The following is a 27205-nucleotide window of genomic DNA, read 5'->3' as shown; positions in this document are numbered from 1 at the left end:
TAGTTTGCGAGAACTCCTTCAAAAAATAATCAGTCAAATGCAGCCTTGATGTCGGGGTAGTCCCTCTTGCCTTATTTCAAGTTCAGCTCTTTTGTTTTTCCATGTTGGTTTAAGCTGTAATGATGTCAGGGGCTGCCTGATGGAGTCCAAATTGAGCATCAATCAGCAGATTTTTTCTAAGTGTTGCCTGCTAGCACTGTTGACAACCCCGTCCATCACTTCACTATGGATTGAGAGTAGATTGATTGCACAGTGAATGGCCGATTTGAATTAGTCCTGCTTTTTGTGGGCAGATGTATCTGGGCAATTTTCTACATCGCTGGGTAATTGCCAATGTTGTAGCTGTACTGGAAGAGCTCAGCTGAAGGTGTGGCTAATTCTAGAGCATATGTCATCAGTACTATTGCTGGACTGTTGTCCGAGCCTATAGCTTTTTCAGTATTTGAGTGCCTTCAACTACTACTCGATATTCTGTGGAGTGAGGGAAATGGGCTGAAGGCTGGCATTTGTAATGCAGAGGACATCATGAGGAGGCTGGCATGGATCAATTGCTTGATGTTTCTAGCTGATGATTGAAAATGCTTCAGGCTGATCTTTTCTGTTGTTCTGTGATAGGTTCCCACATCATAACTGATGAGTGTTGTTTATGGAGCTGTTTCTTCCTGTTTAGTTGTTTAATTATTCATCACTGTTCACAACTGAATAAATTGTTTTTAACTATTCAGAGCTTTCAACTGACCCATTGGTTGTAAGCTCTCTGAACCCTGCATGCTTCCACTATTCAGCATGCAAGCACTTCTGTGTTGTAGATTTACTGTATTTTACCTCATTTAATTGATACGTCAGTAATGAAGTCATGTCTATGGCTAAATTTAATTCTTCTGATGTCTCAACACCTGATGGATGTCCAGTTTGAAGTTGTTAAATCTGTTTGAAATCTATCCCACTTAGTATAGTAATAGTGCCACATAACACAGCGGCAGGTATCCAGAATGTGAAAACTGGACTTCATCTCACACAAGGGCTGAGCACTGTTCACTCTTATTAATGCTATCGTGGACAGATACATCTTTGACAAATAAACTAGTGAGAACAAGATTAAGTAGGCTTTTCTCTTTTTGATTGTTCCCTTACCATTTGAGCAGATTCCGTCTAACCAGTATGTCCACGGGGATTACTCAATTGCTCTTCTTCAAAACAGTCCTATGAGATTATTTGTGTACATCTGTGTGGTCAGATGCTGCTGATGTTTGATATCTCCTTTGAAAGACAACATCTCCACAGTGCTCTTTCAGTACTGCACTGGAATTTCAGTCTTTGTTTTGTGCTCAAGATTTGGGGTGAGATTCAAACCTACAGTCTTCCGAGTCAGAGGTGCAAGCACTGCCAACTAGGACAACAAGGTCATGAACAGTTTAGTTCAGCCTGAGATAATGACAGCACTTGGACAATGAAAGGGTCAACAGTGGCAGAGGACAGAGAGAGCTGAATGTTAATAGTATAGATATGGAAACGAATGTCTCATCTGCAGATGACAATGTATAGCAAACTGTAGACGTGATGGCCTTGTGGTATTATTACTAGACTATTAATCCCGAGATCCAAATAATGTTCTGGGGACCCAGGTTCAGATCTTACCACAGCAGATGGTGGAGTATGAATCCAGTATAAGTCTATAATTAAGAGTCTAGTGATGATCATTGACAATCGTCAGAAAAACCTATCTGACTCATTTATGCCCCTTTATGAAATGATATTATAGAGTCAGAGATGTACAGCATGGAAACAGACCCTTCGGTCGAACCCATCCATGCCGACCAGATATCCCAACCCGATCTTGTCCCACCTGCCAGCACCCGGCCCATATCCCTCCAAACCCTTCCTATTCATATACCCATCCAAATGCCTCTTCAATGTTGCAATTGTACCAGCCTCCACCACTTCCTCTGGCAGCTCATTCCATACATGTACCACCCTCTGCGTGAAAAAGTTACCCCTCAGGTCTCTTTTATATCTTTCCCCTCTCACCCTAAACATATGCCCTCTAGTTCTGGACTCCCTGACCCCAGGGAAAAGAATTTGCCTGTTTATCCTATCCATGCCCCTCATAATTTTGTAAACCTCTATAAGGTCACCCCTCAGCCTCTGACGCTCCAGGGAAAACAGCCCCTGCCTGTTCAGCCTCTCCCTATAGCTCAGATCCTCCAACCCTGGCAACATCCTTGTAAATCTTTTCAGAACCCTTTCAAGTTTCACAACATCTTTCTGATAGGAACGAGACCAGAATTGCACGCAATATTCCAACAGTGGCCTAACCAATGTCCTGTACAACCGCAACATGGCCTTCCAACTCCTGTACTCAATACTCTGACCAATAAAGGAAAGCATACCAAACACCTTCTTCACTATCCTATCTACCTGCGACCACACTTTCAAGGACCTGCACTCCAAGGTGTCTTTGTTCAGCAACACTCCCTAGGACCTTACCATGAAGTGTATAAGTCCTGCTAAGAGTTGCTTTCCCAAAATGCAGCACCTCACATTTATCTGAATTAAACTCCATCTGCCACTTCTCAGCCCATTGGCCCATCTGGTCCAGATCCCTTTGTAATCTGAGGTAACCCTCTTCGCTGTCCACTACACCTCCAATTTTGGTGTCATCTGCAAACTTACTAACTGTACCTCTTATGCTTGCATCCAAATCATTTATGCAAATGACAAAAAATAGAGGACCCAGCACCGATCCTTGTGGCACTCTACTAGTCACAGGCCTCCAGTCTGAAAAACAACCCTCCACCACCACCCTCTGTCTTCTACCTTGGAGCCAGTTCTGTATCCAAATGGCTAGATTTCCCTGTATTCCATGAGATCTAACCTTGCTAATCAGTCTCACATAGGGAACCTTGTCGAATGCCTTACTGAAGTCCATATCGATCACATCTACTGCTCTGCCCTCATTTGTTACTTCATCAAAAAATTCAATCAAGTTTGTGGGACATGATTTCTCACACACAAAGCCATGTTGACTATCCCGAACCATTCCTTGCCTTTCCAAATACATGTACATCCTGTCCCTCAGGATTCACTCCAACAACTTGCCCACCACCGAGGTCAGGCTCACTGGTCTATAGTTCCCTGGCTTGTCCTTACCACCCTTAGACAGTCTATCTTTACCTGGTCTGGCCTACAAATGAATGACTCTTAACTCTGGGCAACTTAGGGATGGGCAATAAATGCGGGCATAACCAACAACATCCACATGGGCGTAAAAGAAAAATCGGGTTGAATAAGGTAGTCAAAAATAGATCCTTGGGTGACTCCAGAAACAGCAGTGCAGCGCTGCAATGATCTATGACCATGACCTATGCTGTTTTGTGTGTTTGACTTTATCCCATCCTATCGATTATTGTCTTTTTATTTCTTTGTCAAGCACTTGGGGAGCTTCCTCTTAAATGCATTTGTAATGCAAAAAAAACTAACATATTAAAAGTAATTAAGTGAACAACTGAAATTTAACTTGACAGATATTAGAAAAACATCTTTCCTTATCTTATTATGGGAAAAATTCAGATATCATTCCTTGATTGATGGAAACCTGTCTACTTGATTCTAATCCTTTGGCTATATTCATTAATCTGACAATTGTACCTCTAATCATTGCATTAGGTAGTGAAGACCTTCGTTTTTAAAATAGCTGAGACAGCTTGTACCTAGAAAAATGTAGCCCTGGAACAACAATCTGTTATTGAATATTCCTCTTATGTGGTGCAGTCAGCACTAATTGATTTATTTATCATTAACCGTAATGGTAATTCTAATGTAATTACCATTAGAAATGGATATTGTAATTTCTATTCTGTGCATTACTTTTTAATGCTATCTTGATACAGTTAATTTTGGACTAATTCACTTCATACACTATCATTTTATATTTTCAACTGACTGACTGAGAGATGATTTAAACTAATACAGTGCCCATATTTGGTTTAGTTTGTATGTGGCTTTTAATTTGAAAAACACAAAACCTAAGAAGTCCTCTTAGCTCCTTCCTGATGTATTAAAATAGTGGTTCTGTTTAAGTTAAGAGATGACTTAGAATTTAATTAAACAATGAAGCAGATTCAATTTAAAAACCCTAAAAGAGAGCATTTATTTTGAAGTCCTAGAAAATATTTTAGATTAATCAGTTTCCTAGAATTTTAGAAAAATTTTTTTCATATGAACGGCATGTTTATTCAGACAAGTTCCTGTATCATCTGTTTGTACTTTGTTCCACAATGTCAGGTATAAATATGGAGATTTAGAAAACTGCTATGTTGTGTGAATGAGGGTGGTGGTGGGGGGAAATGTTACTTGAATTAGAATTAGAATTCCTACAGTGTGGAAACAGACCCTTCGGCCCCACAAGTCTACACTGACCCTCCGAAGAGTAAGCCACCTAGGCCCATTTCCCCCTACTCTGTATTTACCCCTGACTAATGCACCTAAACTGCACATTTCTGAACACTATGGGCAATTTGGCATGGCCAGTTCACCTAACCTGCACATCTTTTGGATTGAATGTATCTGACTATTATTGCAAAGACCTGAGCACCACCAAAACATGACCAAATTCTGTGTCTCAAATTTGAGCCATGTGATAAGAAGTATGAGCTAGACTTCTGTCTGGACTCTTCCGAATGAAAAGTGATCTAATATGAGTTGTTAATATGAATGCATTGTGTTAAAAAGATCTTTGATTTTGCTGTGTTTCTGTGAACAAGACAAATAAATGAGGATATATCATAAAATGTCCATTTCAACTTTTATTTGTTTTAATCTAGCACTATGCAGCCATTATGAAGTACATTAGTCAGCCTCCCCTGCTTCTTGATGTTCATATGCATAACCCTACAATTAATGCCAGAAAATGGATGGATTCACTTCTTGCATTTTTTCCAGGCTTACAGGTAGGCAATACGTTTTTGTTTTGATTGAGATAATTAGCATGCATGGAATTAATTATGACTTGATGAAAACCAATATATGAAAGCAATTTGCACACTTCAAACCAAGCACAATGTAGGATATGGCATAAATTAGTAACCCTGTTATCAATGTTTTCAATCTCAATTTACATAAACATCCATTCAATCATGGAACAGTGTCTCATATTAGGATCACCAATACATTTGAAAATATTTGTTATGCCAATTTTAATTTCCAAACATGTTGATAATCCTAATGTGAGAGATAGTCCCACAATTGAATGGACATTTGAGATGACACACTCTAAAAATGCAGTATCTGATTTTGTCGGTGGTTCCAATTTAAAGGATTTAATTCACTTGAATAATTTTAGGCTAGCTTTCATTGGAAAGCACAGATGACAAAAAAAAATGAAGGCTTTGGTCTTCTGAAGTCAGTTCCATGAAGACCTGCCATCCATTTGCATCCATTCTCATTTCCTTGTATACAAAATGGAGCTACTCATGTGTTTTAGAACAACGTTATTGTTTTACTAGATTATGATTGATACCTCAGACTCCCCTGAAAGTTTATCCTTGAGCTGAGTTACATTACAGTATCCATAGGTTTAGAGTGCAGAAGGTCATTCAGATTATGATGGCCCATATTCTCCATGAAGTATCAATTATCATCAGATTGCCAATCTGTCAAATCCTTTGACCAACCAATACTGCTCCACATTTCTTCTGGGATCCTCCAAACTGGCTTCGCCAGAAATTCAGTATCTCCATGACAATGCTGGAGAGCAAAAAATGGAATTCTCTCTTTTATGGAGTAAGCCATACAAATAGTGGTAGGAGGTGGAGTTATTCATGGAAGTGGAAGGTGGATAGGGCACGAAGTGGATTAGGTGGTAGCTAGGTGCAGTATTAGGGATTGGGGAAGTTGGATGGTCCTGTGGAATTGGGGGGGGGTCAATGCAAATAATCGTGAGGTCAATTCTGTACATTGCCATGAATTAATCTCTGCTTTTTGCTGTCAAATGTTTCCTGCATAAATATTCAGGTAAGGATTGTGGAAATATCAGCTCCGAGTGGAGTTAGAGACTTTTGTGCAGTAGTGGTAGGGGTCCCAACAAGCAGCGGAATTGTCATCAGAAGTTAAAATTTTCTAGGGAATTCCAAAATGAATTGGGTCTGAATCTATGCTGTCTCTTTTTTTAGAACGATGCAAGAACTATTGCTCTCCAACTTTATTTAATTCTTCAGCATTCACTAACTTAAAAGTTGTTACAACATGGAATTATTTACAGCAAGTGGTTAGGGATAAAGATTTTGATTAGAAGTAGGAACATGCTTATACATATTTTTCATCACATGTATGGTTATCCTATTAGTCGGCCTTTTTCATATTTAAGCTCATTCTTAATTTTTTTTTGGATGCGTACGTTCTTCTTTTCTCCAGTGGTAATATTACTGGCTGGACCATATGCACCACTTATTTTTAAATATTTTACTTGCTTTGTACACTTTGTACTTTTTTCTCCATTTCTAAATATGCTCAGATCTTGTGTAACAGAACATGAAGGCAGTTTGAACTGTTCAGTGTTGAAGAGAAACCAGAAGTTCTGTTTGTACAGATCACAGAACATAAAGGATTTCTGGTGCTTATAAGAAGAAACCTGAAACCCTTGATTGTGGTGTTGTGTTTTATATACAATTCCCTGTTTCACTCTTATTTCTTTTTGACTTTATTCAACCAAAATACAACAAATTTGAAATTATGGCGTTGATGATTAGTTTTCTTAGTCTGTTTCAAAATTTTAATTCTAGGTGAAGAATTTCTAAATGGAAACAAACAGCTTGAAGAAAACTTTTCCATTTGGTCTGATTATGCCTCTAGATTAATTTATCTAATGCTGACACTATTAGCACAAATTTCCAGAATATTTTTTGCCTTTAGGTACTAAAAGGGGACTTGCAACCTGCAATAGAAACTCATGAAATGTTGTATCAGGTTATACAGCGACACAAATTTCTCCCAGAGGTAAGAAGATTGTGAAGTTCATTGCAAAAGTAGATTTTGATAAAACATACAGCTTATTTCAGGAAGTTAATTCCTGATTGCCTTAAAATCACTCCCTTTCTCTCTCTGCTTGTTGCCTTCCAACAGTTTTAGGACACTGCCAACCAGGTCAATTCTCTTTGTAATATTTTTCCGATCTATTTTCATTTATGACTTGCTCTATTGGTTTTGTGTTTAAATTAAAATGCTTTGTTAAATCGCTACTTGTTTGGAAAAGATTTTCCTGATGGTGCATTTTGAAGTTGTGACTGCAGTGTCCTTTTTTAAAGTGGCAAGTAGTCTTTCGCGTACAAAACTTGAAAGACAATGTAAAGCAAAATTATTTACAAGGAGATTCCAGACTCTATCTCGCGCTCTTGCTCTCTGTTCAATTAGTTATTGTTGCAAATTTTTAAATGAGCTGTTTAAAGTCAGCAGTTTATTTAGAATTGAGGTTTATGCTCACTTTCATATTTCGATAAGTTAGTCAGCTATGTCTTATGCATTTTCATGAAATTCCAATTCACCATAATAGTTAGTCAACATTTCAAATTAATTTTGAGTGGAGCTGCATGCTCATGAGGATAGGGAAAGTCGAGGCTTCCTCAGGTGGACAATCTGCCTTCTGGCCTGACAGATTTCTTGTCAGAATTCAATTGGATTGACAGGCTTGGCTTCTAGATAGGTGGAAAGTCCTTAAGGAGCAAGTAGGTTCAATTCTGACCCTGGAAGCATATGTGTAAGTGGATGTGCAGGGCCCAATCTCCAACAACAGAAGGAGACTTTACTCTGGAGTCAAGGGATTTGGGGAACTGAGCAAAGCACACTCTTTCACCACCTGTCGCATGACTAATGATTTTTGAAGCTTTCCTCACTTTGTTCCAGGGAAATCTTTCATATTCATTGTAAAACTAGGAGGTTAAATCTGAGGCTGCCACTCATTAACTGATTTAAGATCGCAGTCTGACTCCTGGGAACCCACATCCTGCTCCAGTACCATCGAGAAATCAATGACAGCTGACAGCTGAGATTATATGCCAGCTGAATAGTAATCCAGAATGTAGGAGAAGGTGGCAGCAAAGATATGTATCTTTTACCAATGGTTAAAATTAGACATTCTGATGTTCCTGATAAATCACAATCAATTCTTGCTCACCCATGCCTTAATATTAAGCAGACTGGTATCATACCTCCAAAGTAGATAAGAGATTTGGTGGAAAGTTGAACTCTCAAATGTAAAAGTTTTTTGTTTTGCCTCCCATTAGTGTCACTTATGATTTAAATTTGACTGATTTTGTATTTTCAAAGGCTTTTACCACTGACTTTGCGGTTCATTGGGCTCAACATCCTTTAAGACCTGAATTTATTGAAAGTACTTATTTCCTTTATAAGGTTAGTATGTTCCATGAAACCACTAAATCTTTCTGTGCAATGTTTAAAATTCGTTAAACATTCTTCAGCTCAAAAGAAGTAGAAATTCTACATCCTGTCAGATTTATTATCTGGTGCTATTTGTAGTCAGTTATCTTTGCTTAAGCTTTATAACAGCTGTGTACTTTTCCATTCCTGTCTGAAATAAGCCTGCAGAGTAGAGGATACTACAAAATAAACATAGCCATAAGATATAGGAGCAAAATTAGGCAATTCAATCATTGTTTAGAATTTTTTAGAATGTCTACAGTATGGAAACAGGCCCTTCGGCCCAACAAGTCCACACCGGCCCTCCACAGAGTAATCTACCCAGACCCATTCCCCTACCCTGTCTTTACCCCTGACTAATGCACCTAACACTATGGGCAATTTAGCATGGCCAATTCACCTGCCGTGCACATCTTTGGATTGTGAAAGAACTGGAGAACCCGGAGGAAACCCATGCAGACATGGGGAGAATGTGCAAACTCCACACAGACAGTTGCCCAAGGCTGGATTCGAACCCAGGTCCCTGGTGATGTGAGGCAGCAGTGCTAATCACTGAGCCCAATTGGTTGATATGTTTCTCAACCCCCTTCTCCTGGAACCCTTGATCCACTTTCTAATCAAGAACTTGTGTATTGCTGTCTTAAAGACAGTGAATAGCTTAATCTCCACAGCATTCTATAGCACAGATTCGAGATTCACCCTCTGATTGAAAAGTTTCCTCCTTAGCTTAACTCTAATGGTGGTCCCTTCACTCTGAAGCTGTCCCTTCCGGTCCTAGTCTCTCCTATTAATGGAAACCTCTCCCATGTCCACACTATTTAGGCCTCTCAGTGTTCTGAATGTTTCAATGAGGTCCTCCCCACTTCCTTCAAAATTCCATTGAGTAAGGACCCAAGAATCCTCAACTGCTCCTCTACATGATAAGTTCTTCATTCCTGTTATCATTTGTCTGAACCTTCTCTGGACTGCCTCCAATGCCACCACATCCTCCCTTAGAAACGAGGCCTAAAACTGCTCTCAATATTTTGAATGAGGCCTGATACAGCCCCAGCAATACATCTGTGCTCTTGTAACACAGGGGTGTTACATTAGCCATTTTCCAGTCCTCTTCAAGCCTACCTGACTCCAGTGATTCCTGAAAGATCATCAATCCCTCCACAATCTTCTCAGCTATCTCCTCAGGACTCTCTCTGGTGTAGTTCATTTACTCCAGGTGATTTATTCACTTCAGACTTTTCAGCTTGTCCAGCACCCTCTCCTTCATGATAGCCACCACATTCACCCACCACTTCTCTTGAAATTCTGGTTTGCGGCTGTGTCCTCCAATGTGAAGACTGTAAAGTACCTGTTGAGTTCCTCTGTTTCTGTTTCTCCATTACTATTTCTCCAGTCTCATTTTCCAACAGCCCAATGTCCATTCTTACCTCCATATCAAGTGCCAGAACTCCAGCTAAATCAGAAAAACTGATAATGTGGCTGCTTAAACGTGACTTCTCGGTAGCATTTATTTAATAATAATGTCATTGCGCATCTTTTTATGTAATAAATAATTGCCAATTATTTCTGCCAGTGGAAAGAACCTTCAGTCTTTAAAGTAGAAAATGTTGTTTCCCAGCTCTGACTTCAATCACCACATCTAATCTGCTTTTCTGCTTTTGTCTTTTCAAACAGGCCACCAAAGACCCTTATTATCTACAGGTTGGTAAATCTGTTGTGGATAGCTTGAATCAGCATGCACGCGTGCCTTGTGGCTTTGCTGCTGTGCAAGATGTCCGAACTGGCAATCATGAGGACAGGTACAGTTGCATCAGGAGTTCATATAACTTGCAAAAACCAGTCCAAACATTCGCTGAGTCATTCACCTTTTTGAGGTCAGAACAGTCTGATCCTGTTGCTGGGTGAATGTTCAAAGAATAAGATTAATATCTGTTTTAGTTCACTTTTTAAATTAAAGTGGCCAGCAGAAAAATATCATCCTATAATCTTAAAACAAATTAAATCCTTACTCTTAAACCAAGCGAAGCATAAAAATCAATTAATTAAAGAAAGAAATGTCTTTGAAGGGAGAGGAAAGCTCACCCCTTAATATTTTACAAGGTTTGGTGTTGGCCGTGGTAGAGGGTGCAACCTTTAATGAAAATGTGAGTGTTTTTTCTCCTCCCATTGGACGTGGAATTTTAAAGAAAGTAAGCATTGTTTTTTTTTGTACATGTTGTTTACCTTAAATTTATTGGTTATATTAATTGCCATCAAATCTTGGCAAATGTTTGAGATGTTTATAGAATGATGTTGTTAATATCTCAGAAAACCAAAAGGGTTATGAAAGTATAATAATGTGAATATGGATAATATTTCAAAGGCTTCACATCCTTTCTCTTTTATTTTCCGTGCTGTATTCTTCAAATAGATATACAATCCTTCTGTTTGTACCTTCCATATTTTGGCCCCAGTGCAGATGCTTGTGGTAAAGTTAAACATTGGCATTTGTCTGATGCACTTACCAACTAGATGTATTTAATTTTGGCAAACTTAATGCATCCTTTTTGGCAGCTGAACTAATAAAATGTGAATAATTGTACTCTGTTCGGGCCATGCCAGTTCTAGACAAAATCAAATCATTATCTTGACCATACAAATGTAATATTTGTGTTTAGAAGCAGTTAATTATTGATTTTAAATCTAGTATTTTGTTTCCTTTTAAATGGGAATTTTGAATATCTGATCTTAAAGTTATAGGACAGCATGAATTACTGCACTGTATACTAAATTTAATATTTCGTTTTTCCCCAAGGATGGATTCATTCTTTCTGGCTGAGATGTTCAAGTACCTCTATTTGCTGTTTGCTGATGACCGTGAGCTGCCCTTTAACCTTGATGACTATATTTTTACCACAGAGGCTCACTTACTGCCTCTTACACTAGCCACAGTTTGTCACACTTGTAGTAAGAATATAACGGTAGGTCACTATGATATCATTGCCATTTTTGCTCTCTATCTCATATAGTTTTGCAGCTTAATACTTTAATTAAATGATTAAGACTTTGGCTGATAAATTAGACCCCACCTGATTTAATTGGATCCCTTCACCTTGCATTTGCTGCATGAGGCAGCAGATTGTACAATTGCCCTGTTTAGTTTTGTGCCAGTGAACTGCAGGTGCCAGTTGCTGCCAAAAGGCAGCTAAATTGATGGGTTGATATGCCCTCACGTCTACTGAGATGAGTCTGCTAATCAGAGACCGTCCTTCCTGCCCAGCAGTTCGCTCTGAGTGGGAAAGTACTCTTAATCCCTAAATCGCCTGGGCAGTTGGTTGAGAGGCCACCTGTGTTCATCTGTTCTTGCCCCAGTCTCAGTGGGAATCGGTTTAACAAAATGCTGATGGCCTGATTGGCTGGCCCGTACGGACCATTTCAATGTTTAATTTATTTCCTGCTCCCTTGTAGCAGAAAACATGTCTAAGGGTAGCTCAGCTGTTGATGCAATAGGTGTGGAGCAATCTGCCAGTGCTCCCCAGGATTATACCTCTCAACCCAGCCAATCTTGTACCTACCAATCCATCGCAAACCATGATTCTGCCTTGTGTAGGCCAGCAAAGTCCTGCCCTATGTCATTCTTTTGATCCCTAAATTGGTTTCACAGCTAAGAAGCAAACCTGGTGTCCATTTCCTCTTACTGCTCGTATCATGGGATGAGGAAATTGAAAATGAGGCCGTGTTTAACTTGAGGTGAAATCTGAGGAAAATAAATCCTACTCAAGTGCATCAGGTGGTTCAGTGGTTAACACTTCTGCCTCTCAGCACTAGGGAACTTGTTCAATTCCAACCTCTGGTGACTGTCTGTGTGGAGTTTGCATGTTCTCTCCATGTCTGTGTGGGTTTCCTCCCACAGTCCAAAGATATTCAGGTTAGGAGGATTGGCCATGTGTCTGTGGAAGTGCTGGCTAGGTGGATTAACAAGGGAATATTTGGGTCTGGATAGGATGGTCTTCAGAGGGTCAGTATGTACTCGATGAGCCAAATGGCCCCCCTCTACGGTGTAGGAGAAAGTGAGGACTGCAGGTGCTCAAGATCAGAGTCGAGAGCGTGGTGCTAGAAAAGTACACGTGGGGCAGCATCCGAGGAGCAGACATTTTGGGCATAAGCCCTTCATCAGGAATGAGGCTTGTGGGCTCAGAGATAAATGGGAGAGGAGTGGGACAGGGAGGAAGGTAGCTGGGAATGTGATAGGTATTTGAAGGTGCTGGTGGAAGTGTTAGGTCGGAGGGGAGGGTGGGAAGGAACGAGGATGGACAGGTAGGACTGGTCAAGAGAGCAGTGCTGACTTGGAGGCTTGGGACTGGGATAAGGTTTGTGGAGGGGAAATGAGGAAACTGGTGAAAACCACATTGATCCTGTGTGGTTGCAGGGTCCCAACAGGCTTCTGTCAATGGGATCAATGTAGGATCATTTCTGATGAAGGGCTTATGCCCAAAATGTCGATTCGCCTGCTCCTTGGATGCTGCCTGACCTGCTGTACTTTTCCAGCAACACACTCTCTACTTTCTACTCTGTAAAAAGTATATGATTCTATCACTGTGTACGATGCATAGAATTACAATGGATGACATTCACCCATATAACTGGTTGTTTAGTTATGATGAGTTTATAAAACAAATGTTTCAAAGCATCCGAACACTAGTATTGCAAGGTGGAGCTTGGAGTTGCCAACTGGGGGAACCTTGGGAAATGTATTTGGGAAGCAATAACGTTCACCAAAGGGTGGGAAATATCAGTCTGGCAAATCAGCTATTTGGATTTGACAAGCCTCGTGAAACACAGAATTCTGACAAGCCTGTGAATGTTTCCAATCATGAATGGAAGTGGACAGCACGTATGAGCCTTTCTTACAGACAAAGTTACTTTTTACAAGTTACTTTCAGTCCATTTGGTGGCAAGAAATGGATTTGGCCAAATGTGACTCAACGTGTATACTTTTTGAGACATTCGATACAAATGTGATTTTGTTGTTCACATTGTGACTATTGTTTCTTGTGTTTTCCATCTAAGTGAATCAGTTTTAGAAACAGAAGAACTTATAATGCAAAGTATTCCACATCAATTGTATTTCAGTTGATTCATCCTTTTTTTTTCCCCTTTTGCCAGAGTGTGCAATTGGAAAGTAAAGTTGCTGGTGTCCTTTCCCATACGTGCCCAAGTGCTCAAACATTGTTCCCTAATAACCCATCTTACGCACGGAAAATAAGGGAGACCTACAGAGATATCGTTCCAGATGCAAGTGCACGGACATCTGCAGAAAGGTATGTTCTTTTGCCAGGTTTTGCAATCTAATAATGTGACATCACATAATTTTTAGAAAAGATTTTACTGAAATAGCACAGAAAAGGATTTTGCAAGTATGTGAAAAGAGTTTGTGCAGTAATATTCAGAGCATCTCGTAATAAATTCATGTAACAGCTTTGTCATCTTAAATATTATATCTCATAGAATTTTTCAAAAATATTTTTGAAAAGCTGAAAGGCCTCTTCCACATTTTGATTCTTTGATTTTTAAAAAAAAAGTTTAATCCTGGATGTAGGAAGTATACTGTATAAGTAAGACCACCCTTAAGTAGAAGATAGAAACATACAAATTGAATTTGATGTGGCTGTCTCTCGCTTGCGCACACTCACTTTCACACGCTCGCTCTCTCTCACGTGCTTGCACCTGCACACAAGAACAGACTGGGTGGCGGTGTGTTGCTGTACTATATTATTTGGGAAGTTACAGCACAAGCACAATACTGATTCAAGTCAAAGTGAGAGAGGTAAAGGTTAGCTTTGCTATTTTTAGGCGAGTTGAACAATCGAGGGCCTTAAGTGGCCAGTTAATCCTGCCACTGCTGGAAGCAGCGTGGTGGCACAAGGACTACATCCATGGAGGAGCCCCTCCTTTCCTCCATACCAACAGCTGGCCCCATCAAGCCCAGCACAGTCACTCCTTGAAGACCTGTAGTGATACTTCGAATCTAGGGTGCTGCAGTCCAAGCTGTGATTACTGCTCCCACTTCTCATGCCATTTAACTGCACAAGGACCCTGAACTGCCATTAAAGACCATCTGGGCTCCAGGGAACAGTCATAGCATTGTCTCCGGTTTCCCAAATAATGGGACCATCACCATGGCCATCGGATTTACTGCAGTGTATGTGACAGTGACTATGGGTTTGACATTTGTGCTTCCAAATTTGCTAGAAGCAGAGGTGATTTTGGTCTGCATTGTACAAATATTCAATTTGGGAGCTGCATCACTCTGTTCCAAATTCAAGCACAGAACAGCATTGGAAAACAGCCTTTTCCTTGGTAATATCAACAACAGTTTACTGCAGCACTTCCAGAAGAATGACTCCCTAATGGATTTGGACTACCCACTAAGTCACAGAATAAGCTTGGAATTAAGCGAATGAACTTGAACAAAGACATCCCTGATTGGATCAAAACAATTAGTGAATGGTTTTTAAATCAATTTCATAAATCAACCTGCTTTTTGAGATTAAGAAACGTGTATGCATGAAGGCTAGTCTGACCTTTTCACATGAAACTGTAATGGTTATCTTTCATCAATCAAGTCTCGGTTGAAGAAAAGATGGAAGTAAATTTTTCAGTCTGCTCGAATTTTATTCCCAAATTTTTGCTTTTCTAAAACAATTGTGTTTTACATTTGTTCCAATAAGAGAAATTCTGAGCATTAGTGAGAGTGAAGACAGCTTGCTGTGTCACTAAGATTTACAGGGTGTAGCATGTTAATGATTATAATGTGACCCGTTTCAGATTCACCATCCAATGAGTCATTCTGATAGTTTCCCCACTTAAAACTCTTGAACTGGGACAGCTGCACCAAAGCTACTAGTGTCTAATTGCAAAGTAACATGAATGGAGATTTGGGAAGTTGTTTGGGAAATTGGTTGCTCTTTCTATTCATAATTCTCAAAGGGATAGGACAAGACATTATGCTTTTAGTAATATTAAATATGCATCAATTTCCAAGAATTGTTTTCTTAAAAATATTGATAGGTTCAAAGCCTATGAAATTATATGGACCATTTTGTAATCTAGTGAAAACTGAAGAAGCTCTTGGTCTCACCCAGAATACTTTGAACATAGGACATAGAACAATACAGCACAGAGCAGGCCTTCGGCCCTTGTTGCGCCGACCTGTGAACTATTCTCAGCTCGTCCCCCTATACTATCCCAAAATCATCCATGTGCTTATCTAAGGATTGTTTAAATCTCCCTAATGTGGCTGAGTTGACTACATTAGCAGGTAGGGCACTCCACGCCCTTACCACTCTGTGTAAAGAACCTGTCTCTGACATCTGTCTTAAATCTATCACCCCTCAATTTGTAGTTACGCCACCTCGTACACGCTGACGTCATCATCCTAGGAAAAAGTCTTTCACTGTCTACCTTCTCTAATCCTCTGATCATCTTGTATGTCTATATTAAATCCCCTCTTAGCCGCCTTCTTTCCAATGAGAACAGACCCAAGTCTCTCAGCCTTTCCTCATAAGACCTTCCCTCCAGACCAGGCAGCATCTTGGTAAATCTCCTCTGCACCTTTTCCAATGCATCCACCTCCTTACTGTAATGGGGCAACCAGAACTGTACACAATATTCCAAGGGTGGCCACACCAGCGTTTTATATAGTTGCAGCATGATCTTGCCGTTCCAGAACTCAATCCCTCTACCAATGAAACCTAACACACCGTATGCCTTCTTAACAGCAGTAACCACCTGGGTGCAACTTTCAGAGATCTATGCAAATGGACTCCAAGATCCCTCTGCACATCAACACTACCAAGAATCTTTCCATTGACCCAGTACTCTGCCTTCCTGTTATTCTTCCCAAAGTGCATCACCTCACATTTTGCTGCATTGAACTCCATTTGCCACCTCTCAGCCCAATTCTGCAGTTTATCTAAGTCCCCCTGTAACCTGTAACATTCTTCCAAACTGTCCACTACTCCACTGACTTTTTAGTGTCATCTGCAAATTTACTAATCCATCCACCTGTGCCTGCATCTAAGTCATTTATAAAAATGACAAACAGCAGTGGTCCCAAAACAGATCCTTGTGGCACACCACTAGTAACTGGACTCCAGACTGAATATTTTCCATCAACCACCACTCGCCGCCTTCTTTCAGAAAGCCAGTTTCTAATCCAAACTGCTAAATCACCCTTAATTCCAAGCCTTTGCATTTTCTCCATCACCCTACCATGTGGCGCCTTTTTTACCACATCAACTGCCCTTCACTCATCTACATGCTTGGTCACCCTCTCTCAAATGGGGTTTGTGAGACACGACCTGCCCTTGACGAAACCATGTTGACTATCTGAAATCAAATTGTTGCATGCTAGATGATTATAAATCTTATCTCTTATAATCCTTTCCAAAACCTTTCCTACAACAGAAGTAAGGCTCACTGGTCTATAATTACTAGGGTCATCTCTGCTGTCCTTCTTGAACAAGGGCACAACATTTGCAATCTTCCAGTCCTCTATCTACAGGTTTAGTACCAATGGTGACTGAAATATCAAAGCCAAAGGCTCTGCTATCTCCTCCCTAGTTTGCCAGAGAATCCTCGGATAAATCCCATCCGATCCAGGGGACTTGTCTACTTTCACTCCTTCTAGAATTGATAACACCTGTTCATAACTAACCTCTATCCTTTCTAGTCTAATATCTCATACCTCATTTTTCTCCTCTACAATATTCTCCTTTTCCTGAGTGAACATCAATGAGAAATATTCATTTTGCACCTCTCTGATCTCTACAGGGTCCACACTCAACTTCCCACTTCTGTCTTTGACTGGCCCTATCTCTACCCTAATCATCATCCTTTTATTGCTCATATTCCTATAGAAAGCTTTAGGGTTCTCCCTTATTCTGTTTGCTAAAGACTGCTCGTGTCCTCTCTTTGCTCTTCTTAACTCTCTCTTTAAATCCTTCCTAGCTGATCTGTAACTCTCCATCGCTTCATCTGAACCACCTTGCCTCATCAACACGTAACAAGAGATGCAATTTCTGTGGTAAACCACGGTTCCCTTACCTTATCACTTCCTCCCTGCCTGACAGGGACATACCTATCAAGGATACGCAGTATCTGTTCCTTAAATCAGCTCCAAATTTCCATTGTCTGCATCCCCTGCATTTTGCTACCCCATTCTACGCATCCTAATTCTTGCCTAATCGCATTATAATTGCTCTTGACCTGTGGCATGTACCTATCCCTTTCCATCGCTAAACTAAACGTAATTGAATTATGGTCACTCTCTCCAAAGTGCTCACCTACAACTAAATCAAACACCTGGTCTGGTTCATTACTAAGCACCAGATGCAGTGTGGCCTCCCCTCTTGTTGGCCCTTTGACATACTGTGTCAGGAAACCCTCCTGTACACATTGGACAAAAACTGATCCATCCGATGTATGAGCTATAACATTTTCAGTTAATATTGAGGAAGTTAAAGTCCCCCATAATGACCACCCTGTACCTTTCACTCCTATCCAGAATAATTTTGCTGATCCTCTCTTCCACCTCCCTGGAACTCTGCGGCGGCCTATTTTAAAAAAACTCCAAGCAGTGTGACCTCTCCTCTCCTGTTTCTAACTTTAGCCCACATTACCTCAGTAAACGAGTCCTCATCAAAAGTTCTCTCAGCCACCATTATACTGTCTTTGACTAACCAGGCCACGCCGCCGCCTCTTTTACCGCCTTGCCTGTTTTTTGTTGGTATAAGAACAATAGCTGGAGTTGAAAAACTAGTTTTAATAGTTTAACTAGTTTAACGCTTCCTAACCAATGCTCCCTGTTGATATGGACTGTTTGTCAAATATGAAATACACAGACGGACCGTGTTGGATTGCAAATCTTAACAAAATGTCAGCACTCAACATCTCTACACAACTGCAGGGGTGTTGTTGACGTTTAAGCAGCTAAAACTGTGCCTTATGACAACACCTCCTTATGTATAGGTATAAACTCAGTCTCAGTGGTATCATATTCGCCTCTGAATCGCAAATTTTAGGTTCAAGTTCCATCCAGGAACTGGAGCAGAAACGTTAACGCTGATAATTCCAGTTCAGTAATGAGGGAGGCAAACATCGTCACATGAATATTTGGGGGAGTTTGCTGATTGTAAACTAGTTGCTGTATCTTTTACTTTGTCAGTGACTAAATTTCAAAAAGTGCTTCATTTGCTGTAAAGTGCTTTTAAGATGTTCCAGTAATCACAAAAAGTGCTGTATAAATTAACATTTTCTCAATTGTCTTAACATTTTAGTTACAAAATTGATTTTCTTTTATAAGTCATGAGTAGTCTTATTGCATTTAAGATATAAACTATTCAACGGTAAAATGTATTTTAAATATCACAAATAGAATCATTGATTAGAAATTTTCAGTGACCTCAAAGTCCTGAAAAATAGATCTCGAGTGTATATGGAAATGTCTTTACCTTCGCATTTGATTTTACACGATTATAGAGAAAAGTGTATGGAACCACCTCGGTCTAAAGTGTTCCCAACACTTCATACAAAGGATTTTGTTGCTAGTGGTATGGATCATTTGGAAATCCTGAAGCAAATGGGGTTCTCTATAGTTTCAACCAATGATGGACGTATCCAGCTGACACATACACCTGATCAGGTCAGTAGCTGGGTCGAAGGTGGACAAAGGGAGAGCAATGATAACTGTTAGCCTTGTAAAAGCAAGTATAATTAAGAGTGCAGGTCAGTTTTACATTGTTCTGTAACTTTGTTTTGTTTGGTCAGTTTATTTGATGGGGGTATTTCTGGAAAGACCAGTAGTTTTTGCCCATCTCTAACTTCTCTGGAAATGAATGGCTTGAAAGGCCAGTTCAGAGAGCAGTTAAGAGTCAACCACTGTATTGTGGAGCTGGAGTCAAATGTAAGCCAGACCAAGTAAGAATGGCAGACCCCTTCTCTAGTGAGCCAAATGGGTCTTTCCAAGAATCCATGAAAATTTCATGAAAGGCATTACTGACAGCAGTAACTTTCACTTCCAGATTTTACTAATTGAATGTAAAATTCCAGCAGCTACTGTGTTGGGATTTGCACCCATGTCCTCAATATTCACCTGGGCCTTTGTATTACTAGTGCAGTGAAGTAGTACTACATTATTCCCCACCCCATCCCTCAACTGCCCACCCCGACTTCCCTTGTGTAATCGCCATTTCATAGAGAGATGTACAGCACGGAAACAGACCTTTCGATCCAACTCATCCATGCCAACCAGATATCCTAACCTAATCCAGTCCCATTTGCCAGCACTTTGCCCATATCCCTCTAAACCATTCCTATTTATCTACCCATCCAGATGCCTTTTAAATGCTGCGATTGTACCAGCCTCCACTACTTCCTCTGACAGCTCATTCCATACACACACAACCCTCTGCGTGAATAAGTTGCCCCTTGCGTCCCTTTTGTATGTTTCCCCTCTCCTCCTGAACCTTTGCCCTCTAGTTCTAGACTGTCGCACACCAGGGCAAAGACTTTTTGTCTATTTATCCTATCCATGCCCCTAATGATTTTATAAATCTCTAAGGTCACCCCTCAGCCTCCCATGCTCCAGGGAAAATAGCCCTAACCTATTCAGCCTCAAGATGTAGGTTTGTTCGCTGAGCTGGAAGGTTCATTTCTAGACATTTCATCAGCCTACTAGGTAACATCTTCAGTGGGCCTCTGGGTGAAGCACTGCTGCTGATTCCTGCTTTCTATTTATAAGTTTGGGTTTCTTTGGTTTGATGTCATTTCCTGTGGTGGTGTAATTTGCTGTGGTTACCAACCAACCCTTAACAGACATCAAAAAAGCTGTCATAGAGGATTAAATTACAACTGCCAGGATGCGGACAAGAAAGCTTTCTTAGCAGCATTAGAAACAACACTAAAAGACAACCAACTCTCAAAAGAAACCCAGCAAACTATCGGATAGGTAGTCACACCAACATTAAGCAGAAAAAAGAAGGAAACACACTCAATACACAAGAAAGAAAAGCACTGGAAAGACTAAAAAAAGATAAAAACATTGTTATCCTACCTGCAGACAAAGGACGCTTGACAGTTCTAAATCAAGAGATTACATTAAAAAAGTGAATGCACTACTTACAGATACCAACACTTACTAACAAGTGACGATAGACTTGACCCCACAACTAGAGAACCAAATCACAGCCCTACTCAAAGAACTTCCAGAAAACTAAAGAAATAAATAAGACTGACTTCAAAAAATGAAACCAGACAGATCCAACACACCATACTTTTACAGATTACTCAAAATTCACAAACCATGAGCATCCCTCAGACCCATAGTCTCACTACCTGGAACACCAACTTACAGACTGGCCAAGGAGCTACATCAAAGACTAAAACACTTAGTAGAAGACTCACGCCACTCCATCCACTCCATCCAAGAGTTCCTGAAGACCGTCAAAAACATTAAGATCGAAGAGGATGAACTAACCCAAAGAAATAAACCAACCCAAAGAAATCCAAACATATAAATGGAAAGCAGGAATTAGCAGCAGTGCTTTGCCCGGGGCCTACTGAAGATGTTATCTAGTAGACTGACGAAACGTCTGGAAATGAACCTTCCAGCTCAGTGAGCAAACCTACTTCCAGAACCTCAACCTGAGCTATAAATCTTCTCAAAACACGCAATTCAGCCTCTCAAATTTCACAACATCCTTCCGATAGGAAGGAGAACAGAATTGCACGCAGTGTTCCAACAGTGGCCTAACCAATGTCCTGTACAGCTGCAACATGACCTCCCAACTCCTGTACTCAATAATCTGACCAATAAAGGAAAACATACCAAATGCGTTCTTCACTATCTTAACTACCTGTGACTCTACTTTTAAGGAACTATGAATCTGCACTCCAAAGTCTTTGTTCAGCAACTTTCCCCAGACCTTGCCTTTAAATGTATAAGTCCTGCTCTGATTTGCTTTTCCAAAATGCAGCTCCTCACATTTATCTAAATTAAACTCCATCTGCCACTCCTCAACCCATTGGCCCATTTGATCAAGATCCCCTTGTACTCTTGAGGTAACCTTCTTCACTGTCCACTACACCTCTGCAAACTTACTAACGATACCTCCTATGTTCACATCCAAATTATATATATGAATGACAAAAAGCAGTGGACCCCACATCGATCCTTGTGACACTCCACTGGTCACAGGCCTCCAGTCTGAAAAGCAAACCTCCACCAACACCCTCCGTCTTCTACCTTTGAGCCTGTCCTGTATCCAAATGGATAGTCCTCCCTGTATTTCATGAGATCTAACATTGATAAACAGTTTACTATGGGGAACGTTGTCGAATGCTTTACTGCAGTCCATATAGATCACGTCCCTAAAACACATTTTCTTCCTAAAATCTGTCCGCTAATCTATGAGCAAGCTGACAAGTCTGTTTTTCATGAAAACAGTACAATAACCTGGAGGAGCAGTGTCCTTTTGCTTTACTGAGCAGGCACACCAAACTTGTCTTTCACTCTAAATAGCTGGTTGACTTTTAAGTGTTGGGACTTACATTTAAAGTGGCTGTTTTAAGTGGCTGACATTGAAAATGACACAGCATTTGGTGATGTTTTGGGTGCGAATGGTAACCCTTTTCCCCCAACCCTTCCACCAAAAGCTTACCCAATGCCTCTTTATCCTTTTTGTGAGTAGTCTCCAAAATCCACCACCTCATTCCCTTTCCCTGGGTTCTCCAAACCTTTTCCTTCCAAAACACTGGATATCTCTGCGTCCAGGCACATGGCTGTCTTCACCTGGGATGTACTTGCAGTTCCAGTGACTTTAGAGTTGTTGGGGAATTGGATTGATCAGCTGATCTCAAAAGCAGAATTTCCACCTTGTGAGGGGTAGAGTCTCCCTCTGTTTATGCAATATGATATCGGTGTGGAACAGACTCTGTTTTGAGTTGTTCACCTGCCGACTGTCTGCAACTGATTAGGCGCTGCATTAAGCTGCCAATTCAGCTTGATATGTTTTAGGAGTTATTCTCAGCCTGCTTTTCACCCCCATCATCTATTTCATCTTCTGACTTACCTCATTTATTTTCTAAGGATACATGTAGACAAAATAACATGTTTCCACTGCAAATATTCAAGAAATGCAATCTGATAAGGTTGGCGTTGCTTTCCTTTGTACTTTGATATTGGTTAGAAGCAGAACTGATAATGCATCAGTTCCAGAGTGTGTCGAACGATCCTAAAACTTCACCAAAACAAACTGTATATTAAAAATGAAAAATGGATTCCTGCTTTGTTTGGTTTATTGACATGCAGAATTTCTTTTCTCAGGCTACAAGTTCACAAAGTGGTCAGCATGGCCTAAAGTTCTTTGCAGAGATCATTGAACTGGCTCAAGCGCAGGCGAGAGGGGAGATGACATCATTTGCTGTACAGATTATATCTCCCCCATTTTTGGGACAAGTAGTTTTAGCTGCAGGTCCAGCTCATTTTGGAATGGACCTCAGTAAACAGGAGCATGGGGTGAGTTACATTTCTTTTTGTATTTAATTGTTAAAGTGGTTATATGGAAGCACTGCTAGTGGAATTGTTTGAGGAGGGTGAATGAAGTATAGTGTAATTTGTGGGAATAACATTTTAACATTTAGCTAGATTTGTCTGAATGTAACAAAAACAAAATTCTGGATAAACTCAGCAAGTCTAGTAGCACCTGCCTTCGAAGGGACAGTGGACTTGAAACTGCTGGTTTTTTCCTCCACAAATGCTGCCAATCCTGCTGAATCTTCCAGCACTACTTTTTTCCAGACCTCCAGCATTGCAATTATTTGTTTTATTTTGATTGATTGATTGATTGTCTGAATGTGATTGAGTAATATTTCTTTTCTTGACAATTGAGTGTCAAAGTGTTACGCTGAATAGTCTGCTTCGGTAGTGTCTATGTTTGCCGATACAGTAAGTTTCATTCTTTCAGTGGCTTAAGCCTTTTCCGATCATTTATGTTTGATTTGGGAGCTGACTTTTCGTCATCCTTTTTGGAACAACTGACATAATGATTACATTTTTGGTTTTGCTAGGGGTAAGGTACATCCTCAAGTAGGCAAGTCACCTGTTCCAATAAACAAACTGGTGCAGCTCCAGAAGTTCCCACAGTATTTCTTGCCCTTATTTTGCTTACATTCCTCCTTGGACTAAGTGCTTAGTTTCTTCTTAGTGCTTCCATGCAGAGGCTAGCCAAGTTTCAGACCTCATCACTTGCTGATTAGGGCTGCAAACATTGTCACATTGTTCCCACTGTCACTTTATTTTCCTGTTCAGTGTTATTTTGGAAATGTTAAGCTGTTACTTCAGGAACTGTTTGGTCTTTTTGTAGGTTAAAGGAACCCTGATGAAAGCCATTCCATACACTGCATGCTTGGATGTAACTAACTCAGAGCAGGTCCATGGTAAAATTGTCCTAGCACAACGTGGCGATTGTATGTTTGCAAATAAGGCAAGGAATTTGCAAAGGGCTGGGGCCATTGGAGCTGTCATTATTGGTGAGTATTGTTTATTTTGAATAGCTTGAATAATTTATTTTTAATTGGGTAAAGTGTGTCTTTATCAGGACTGACTTCACACTAACATTGTTATCTCGAATAGAGCCTCATAGTCAGCAGAATTTAGGTACCTTTTCCTGTCAGAATGGATCAAATTGTGCTGAATTGTCATTTCGCTGAGTTTGGAGGCACAGTGTTGCAATAAAATTAATTTACCAAAATAACTTCGGAGTGTGAATAGGTTTAAAAAGCTAGAAGGATACTGCTGAATTGTCTTCTGTTTGTCAAATTGTCATTTTTGTCTGTAACTCAATTATTTGATTTTCTTACTATCATTTTTTTCAGATAATGTAGAAGGCAGTAGCAGTGATTCCTCCCCTGTATTCCAGATGGCTGGTGATGGAGATAATGCCAGTGATATTACCATACCCCTCCTTTTCCTCTTCCACAAAGAAGGCTCAATCCTACTGGATGCTCTGAATGCAAACCAGAATGTCGATGTGCTGTTAATCGATAAAGCCAAGCAGCTAGGACAGGGTTGGTAATTTTATTTTTTTGGTAAAAACAATGACTGCAGATGCTGAAAATCAAATACTGGATTAGTGGTGCTGGAAGAGCACAGCAGTTCAGGCAGCATCCAACGAGCAGCGAAATCAACGTTTCGGGCAAAAGCCCTTCATTTTTTTGCTTAGTTATGGTGAGATTTTGTTTTTGTGTTCTTAAGAACCCTGGAGTCAGTTTTAAAAAAAGTGCACCTGTACAGTAGTTACCCTGGAGAAAGTGAGGACTGCAGATGCTGGAACTCCGAGTCGAGTGTGGAAAAGCACAGCAGGTCAGGCAGCACCCGTGGAGCAGGAGAATCGACATTTCGGACAGAAGACCTTCATCAGGAATCAGTAGTTAACCTGTTGAACATGTCTCAGTCCTTTGAGTATAGGAGTTGCAAAGTCATGTTGAGGTGGTAAAAGACATTGATGAGGTCTCTGTGGAGTACTGTGTCCAGTTCTGGTCACCCAGTTATAGGAAGAATAGTATTAAGCTCGAGAGGGTTCAGTGGAGATTTACCAGGATGTTGCTGGGTATGGAAGGCTTTGAATTATAAGGAAAGGCTGGAACTTTTTTCATTGGAGCATAGGAGGTTGAGCGGCGGCCTTATAGAAGTTTATAAAATAATGAGGGGTACTTGTAGGGTTAATGGGAGTTAAAATCCCTCATCCTAGAACAAATACAAGACTAGGGCGCATATTTTTAAGGTGAGAGGAGAGATTTTTTTTAAAAAGGAATGAGAGGCGATTTCTTTTCAGAGGGTGATTCACATGTGGAATGAACTTCCTGAGGAAGTGGTGGATGTGCGGACAATTAAAACTTTATAAGACATTTGGATAAGTGCATGGATAGGAAAGGTTTGGAGGGATATGGGCCAGGAGCAGATAGGTGGGACCAGTTTAGTTTTGGATTATGTTCAGCATGGACTGGTTGGGCCAAAGGATCTGTTTCCGTGACTTGATATCAACATGAAAGGCCCTTCGTCACAGTCATGCAAGATAGCTTTGGGTGCATTGTTAGGATGAACAGGGTAACACATATAGGGAGGAACTATTAGAAATTGGGATAGTTTCATAAAATAGGACAATCATACAAACATGAAATAGGAAAGGAAAAGGCCATTATCCCCTGAGCCTGCTCTGCCATTCATTGAGATCATGGCTGATCTGATTATAACTTCAAACTGCATTTCCATCTATCTTTGATAACTTTTCACACTCCCTTACTTAACAAGAATCTATCTACCGCTCCCTTAAAAATATTCACTAACTCTGCTGAAGTCGCCTTTTTCAGGAAGAGTTGGATAGACTCACGACCCTCTCCGAGGAAAACACCTGCCTCATCTCTGTATCAAATGGGCAAACCCTGATATTTTCTTTTAAACAGTGACTCCTAGTTTCTCCCATAAGTGATACATACAGATCCCTAAGGATCTGTTTCAATCCAGTCACCTCTTTAGACTCCAGCAGATACAAGTTGAACATGTGCAATATTTCCTCAGAAGTCCACGCTGGTTCCTCTGGCTCATTTGAGTTGGGTAACTGGTTTACAATGCAGAGTGACACCAACAACATGGATTTAGTTCCTGCATTGGCTGAGATTACCATGAAGGATTCTCACTCTCAACTTCACCATCACCTAAGGCAATGTGACCCTCGGGTTATACCACCACTAGTTATCTCTCTCTAATGAGAAAGCAGCCCTGTGATGTGGTGAGACTATAGAGAATTGCATCATCCACAATACTGTTACCTCCAATAGATTAGTCAAACGTGGTTCACCTTTCACAAAACCATGTTGACTCTGCCTACTTATCTTGTATGAATCAAAGTGCTGTAACTTCTTTTAATAGCTTCTAAACTTTTCCCTGTGACAGATGTTAATTGGCCTGTAGTTTACTGCTTTCTGCCTTCCTTTTTGAACAAAGGAGTTACATTGATTTCTTCTAATGCAATAGGACTGGCTCCAAATCAAGGATTTTAAAATTAAAACCTACATATTGAGTATCTCACCTGTCACTTCTCAAGACCTGAAGCCATCAGAACCCATAGCTCTAACAACTTATCTCAAGCCATTTCACTGGTTATTGTGATTTTTCCTGAGTTCCTTCTCCCTTCCATTTCTAACTTATTCCTGCTTCTGCGATGTAACTTGGATCCTCTGTACTGAAGACCAATGTGAAATGCCTATTTTATTCATCTTCCATTTCCTTGTTTTCCTACATGCATCAAGATGACTGGATCCTCCCTTTCCACTACAAGTTCCTAATCCAGTTGTCCTGAGCAGTTGTCCCAAACCTTAGCATCCGCAGGCAACACCATTGTCTGGACGCAGACTCTTTGCTGCAGAAAATAGTGTTAATCCCTGTCACTATCCGGGCCTCTAAGGCCACTCTATTTCTTCTTTCTTACCTGTCTTGAATGGCATCCAGTACCATGGTGCCATGGTCAGTTAGCACATCCATCCTGCATCCCTCAGACTTGTTGGAAAATCACATATCCTTTGGCTCCTGCCCTCTGGGTTCTCTTACCTGCCTCATTCATTCATATTCTTCTGTCCTTTAATAGTGAACAAATTAGGTGATACAACCCTAAGAGGTATAACTGTCTCCTAGTACAAATAAATCCAGACCTTCCACTCCCTCTTCTCTCTTTTGTCCCCA

At 40.4% G+C, this 27205-nt stretch overlaps 1 protein-coding gene across 3 annotated transcripts in view; it reads left to right on the top strand.

Moving 5' to 3' along the window:
- LOC140469222 (ER degradation-enhancing alpha-mannosidase-like protein 3) overlaps positions 1 to 27205 on the top strand; it is a 67735-nt gene that overhangs the window by 32682 nt on the left and 7848 nt on the right. For all 3 annotated transcript variants that reach the window (XM_072565546.1, XM_072565545.1, XM_072565547.1), the window contains 10 exons: positions 4824 to 4949; positions 6910 to 6993; positions 8320 to 8403; positions 10102 to 10226; positions 11222 to 11387; positions 13573 to 13727; positions 18949 to 19111; positions 22793 to 22984; positions 23832 to 23997; positions 24343 to 24534. In XM_072565546.1, coding sequence (XP_072421647.1) covers positions 4824 to 4949; positions 6910 to 6993; positions 8320 to 8403; positions 10102 to 10226; positions 11222 to 11387; positions 13573 to 13727; positions 18949 to 19111; positions 22793 to 22984; positions 23832 to 23997; positions 24343 to 24534 — 1453 coding nt within the window. The remainder of the gene's footprint in view (positions 1 to 4823; positions 4950 to 6909; positions 6994 to 8319; positions 8404 to 10101; positions 10227 to 11221; positions 11388 to 13572; positions 13728 to 18948; positions 19112 to 22792; positions 22985 to 23831; positions 23998 to 24342; positions 24535 to 27205) is intronic.

Source organism: Chiloscyllium punctatum, chromosome 49 (assembly GCF_047496795.1).
Source record: "Chiloscyllium punctatum isolate Juve2018m chromosome 49, sChiPun1.3, whole genome shotgun sequence".
In the NCBI taxonomy this organism is placed as follows: domain Eukaryota; kingdom Metazoa; phylum Chordata; class Chondrichthyes; order Orectolobiformes; family Hemiscylliidae; genus Chiloscyllium; species Chiloscyllium punctatum.
Note: the sequence above shows the minus strand (reverse complement) of the source record. Positions and strands in the feature narration are given on the sequence as shown.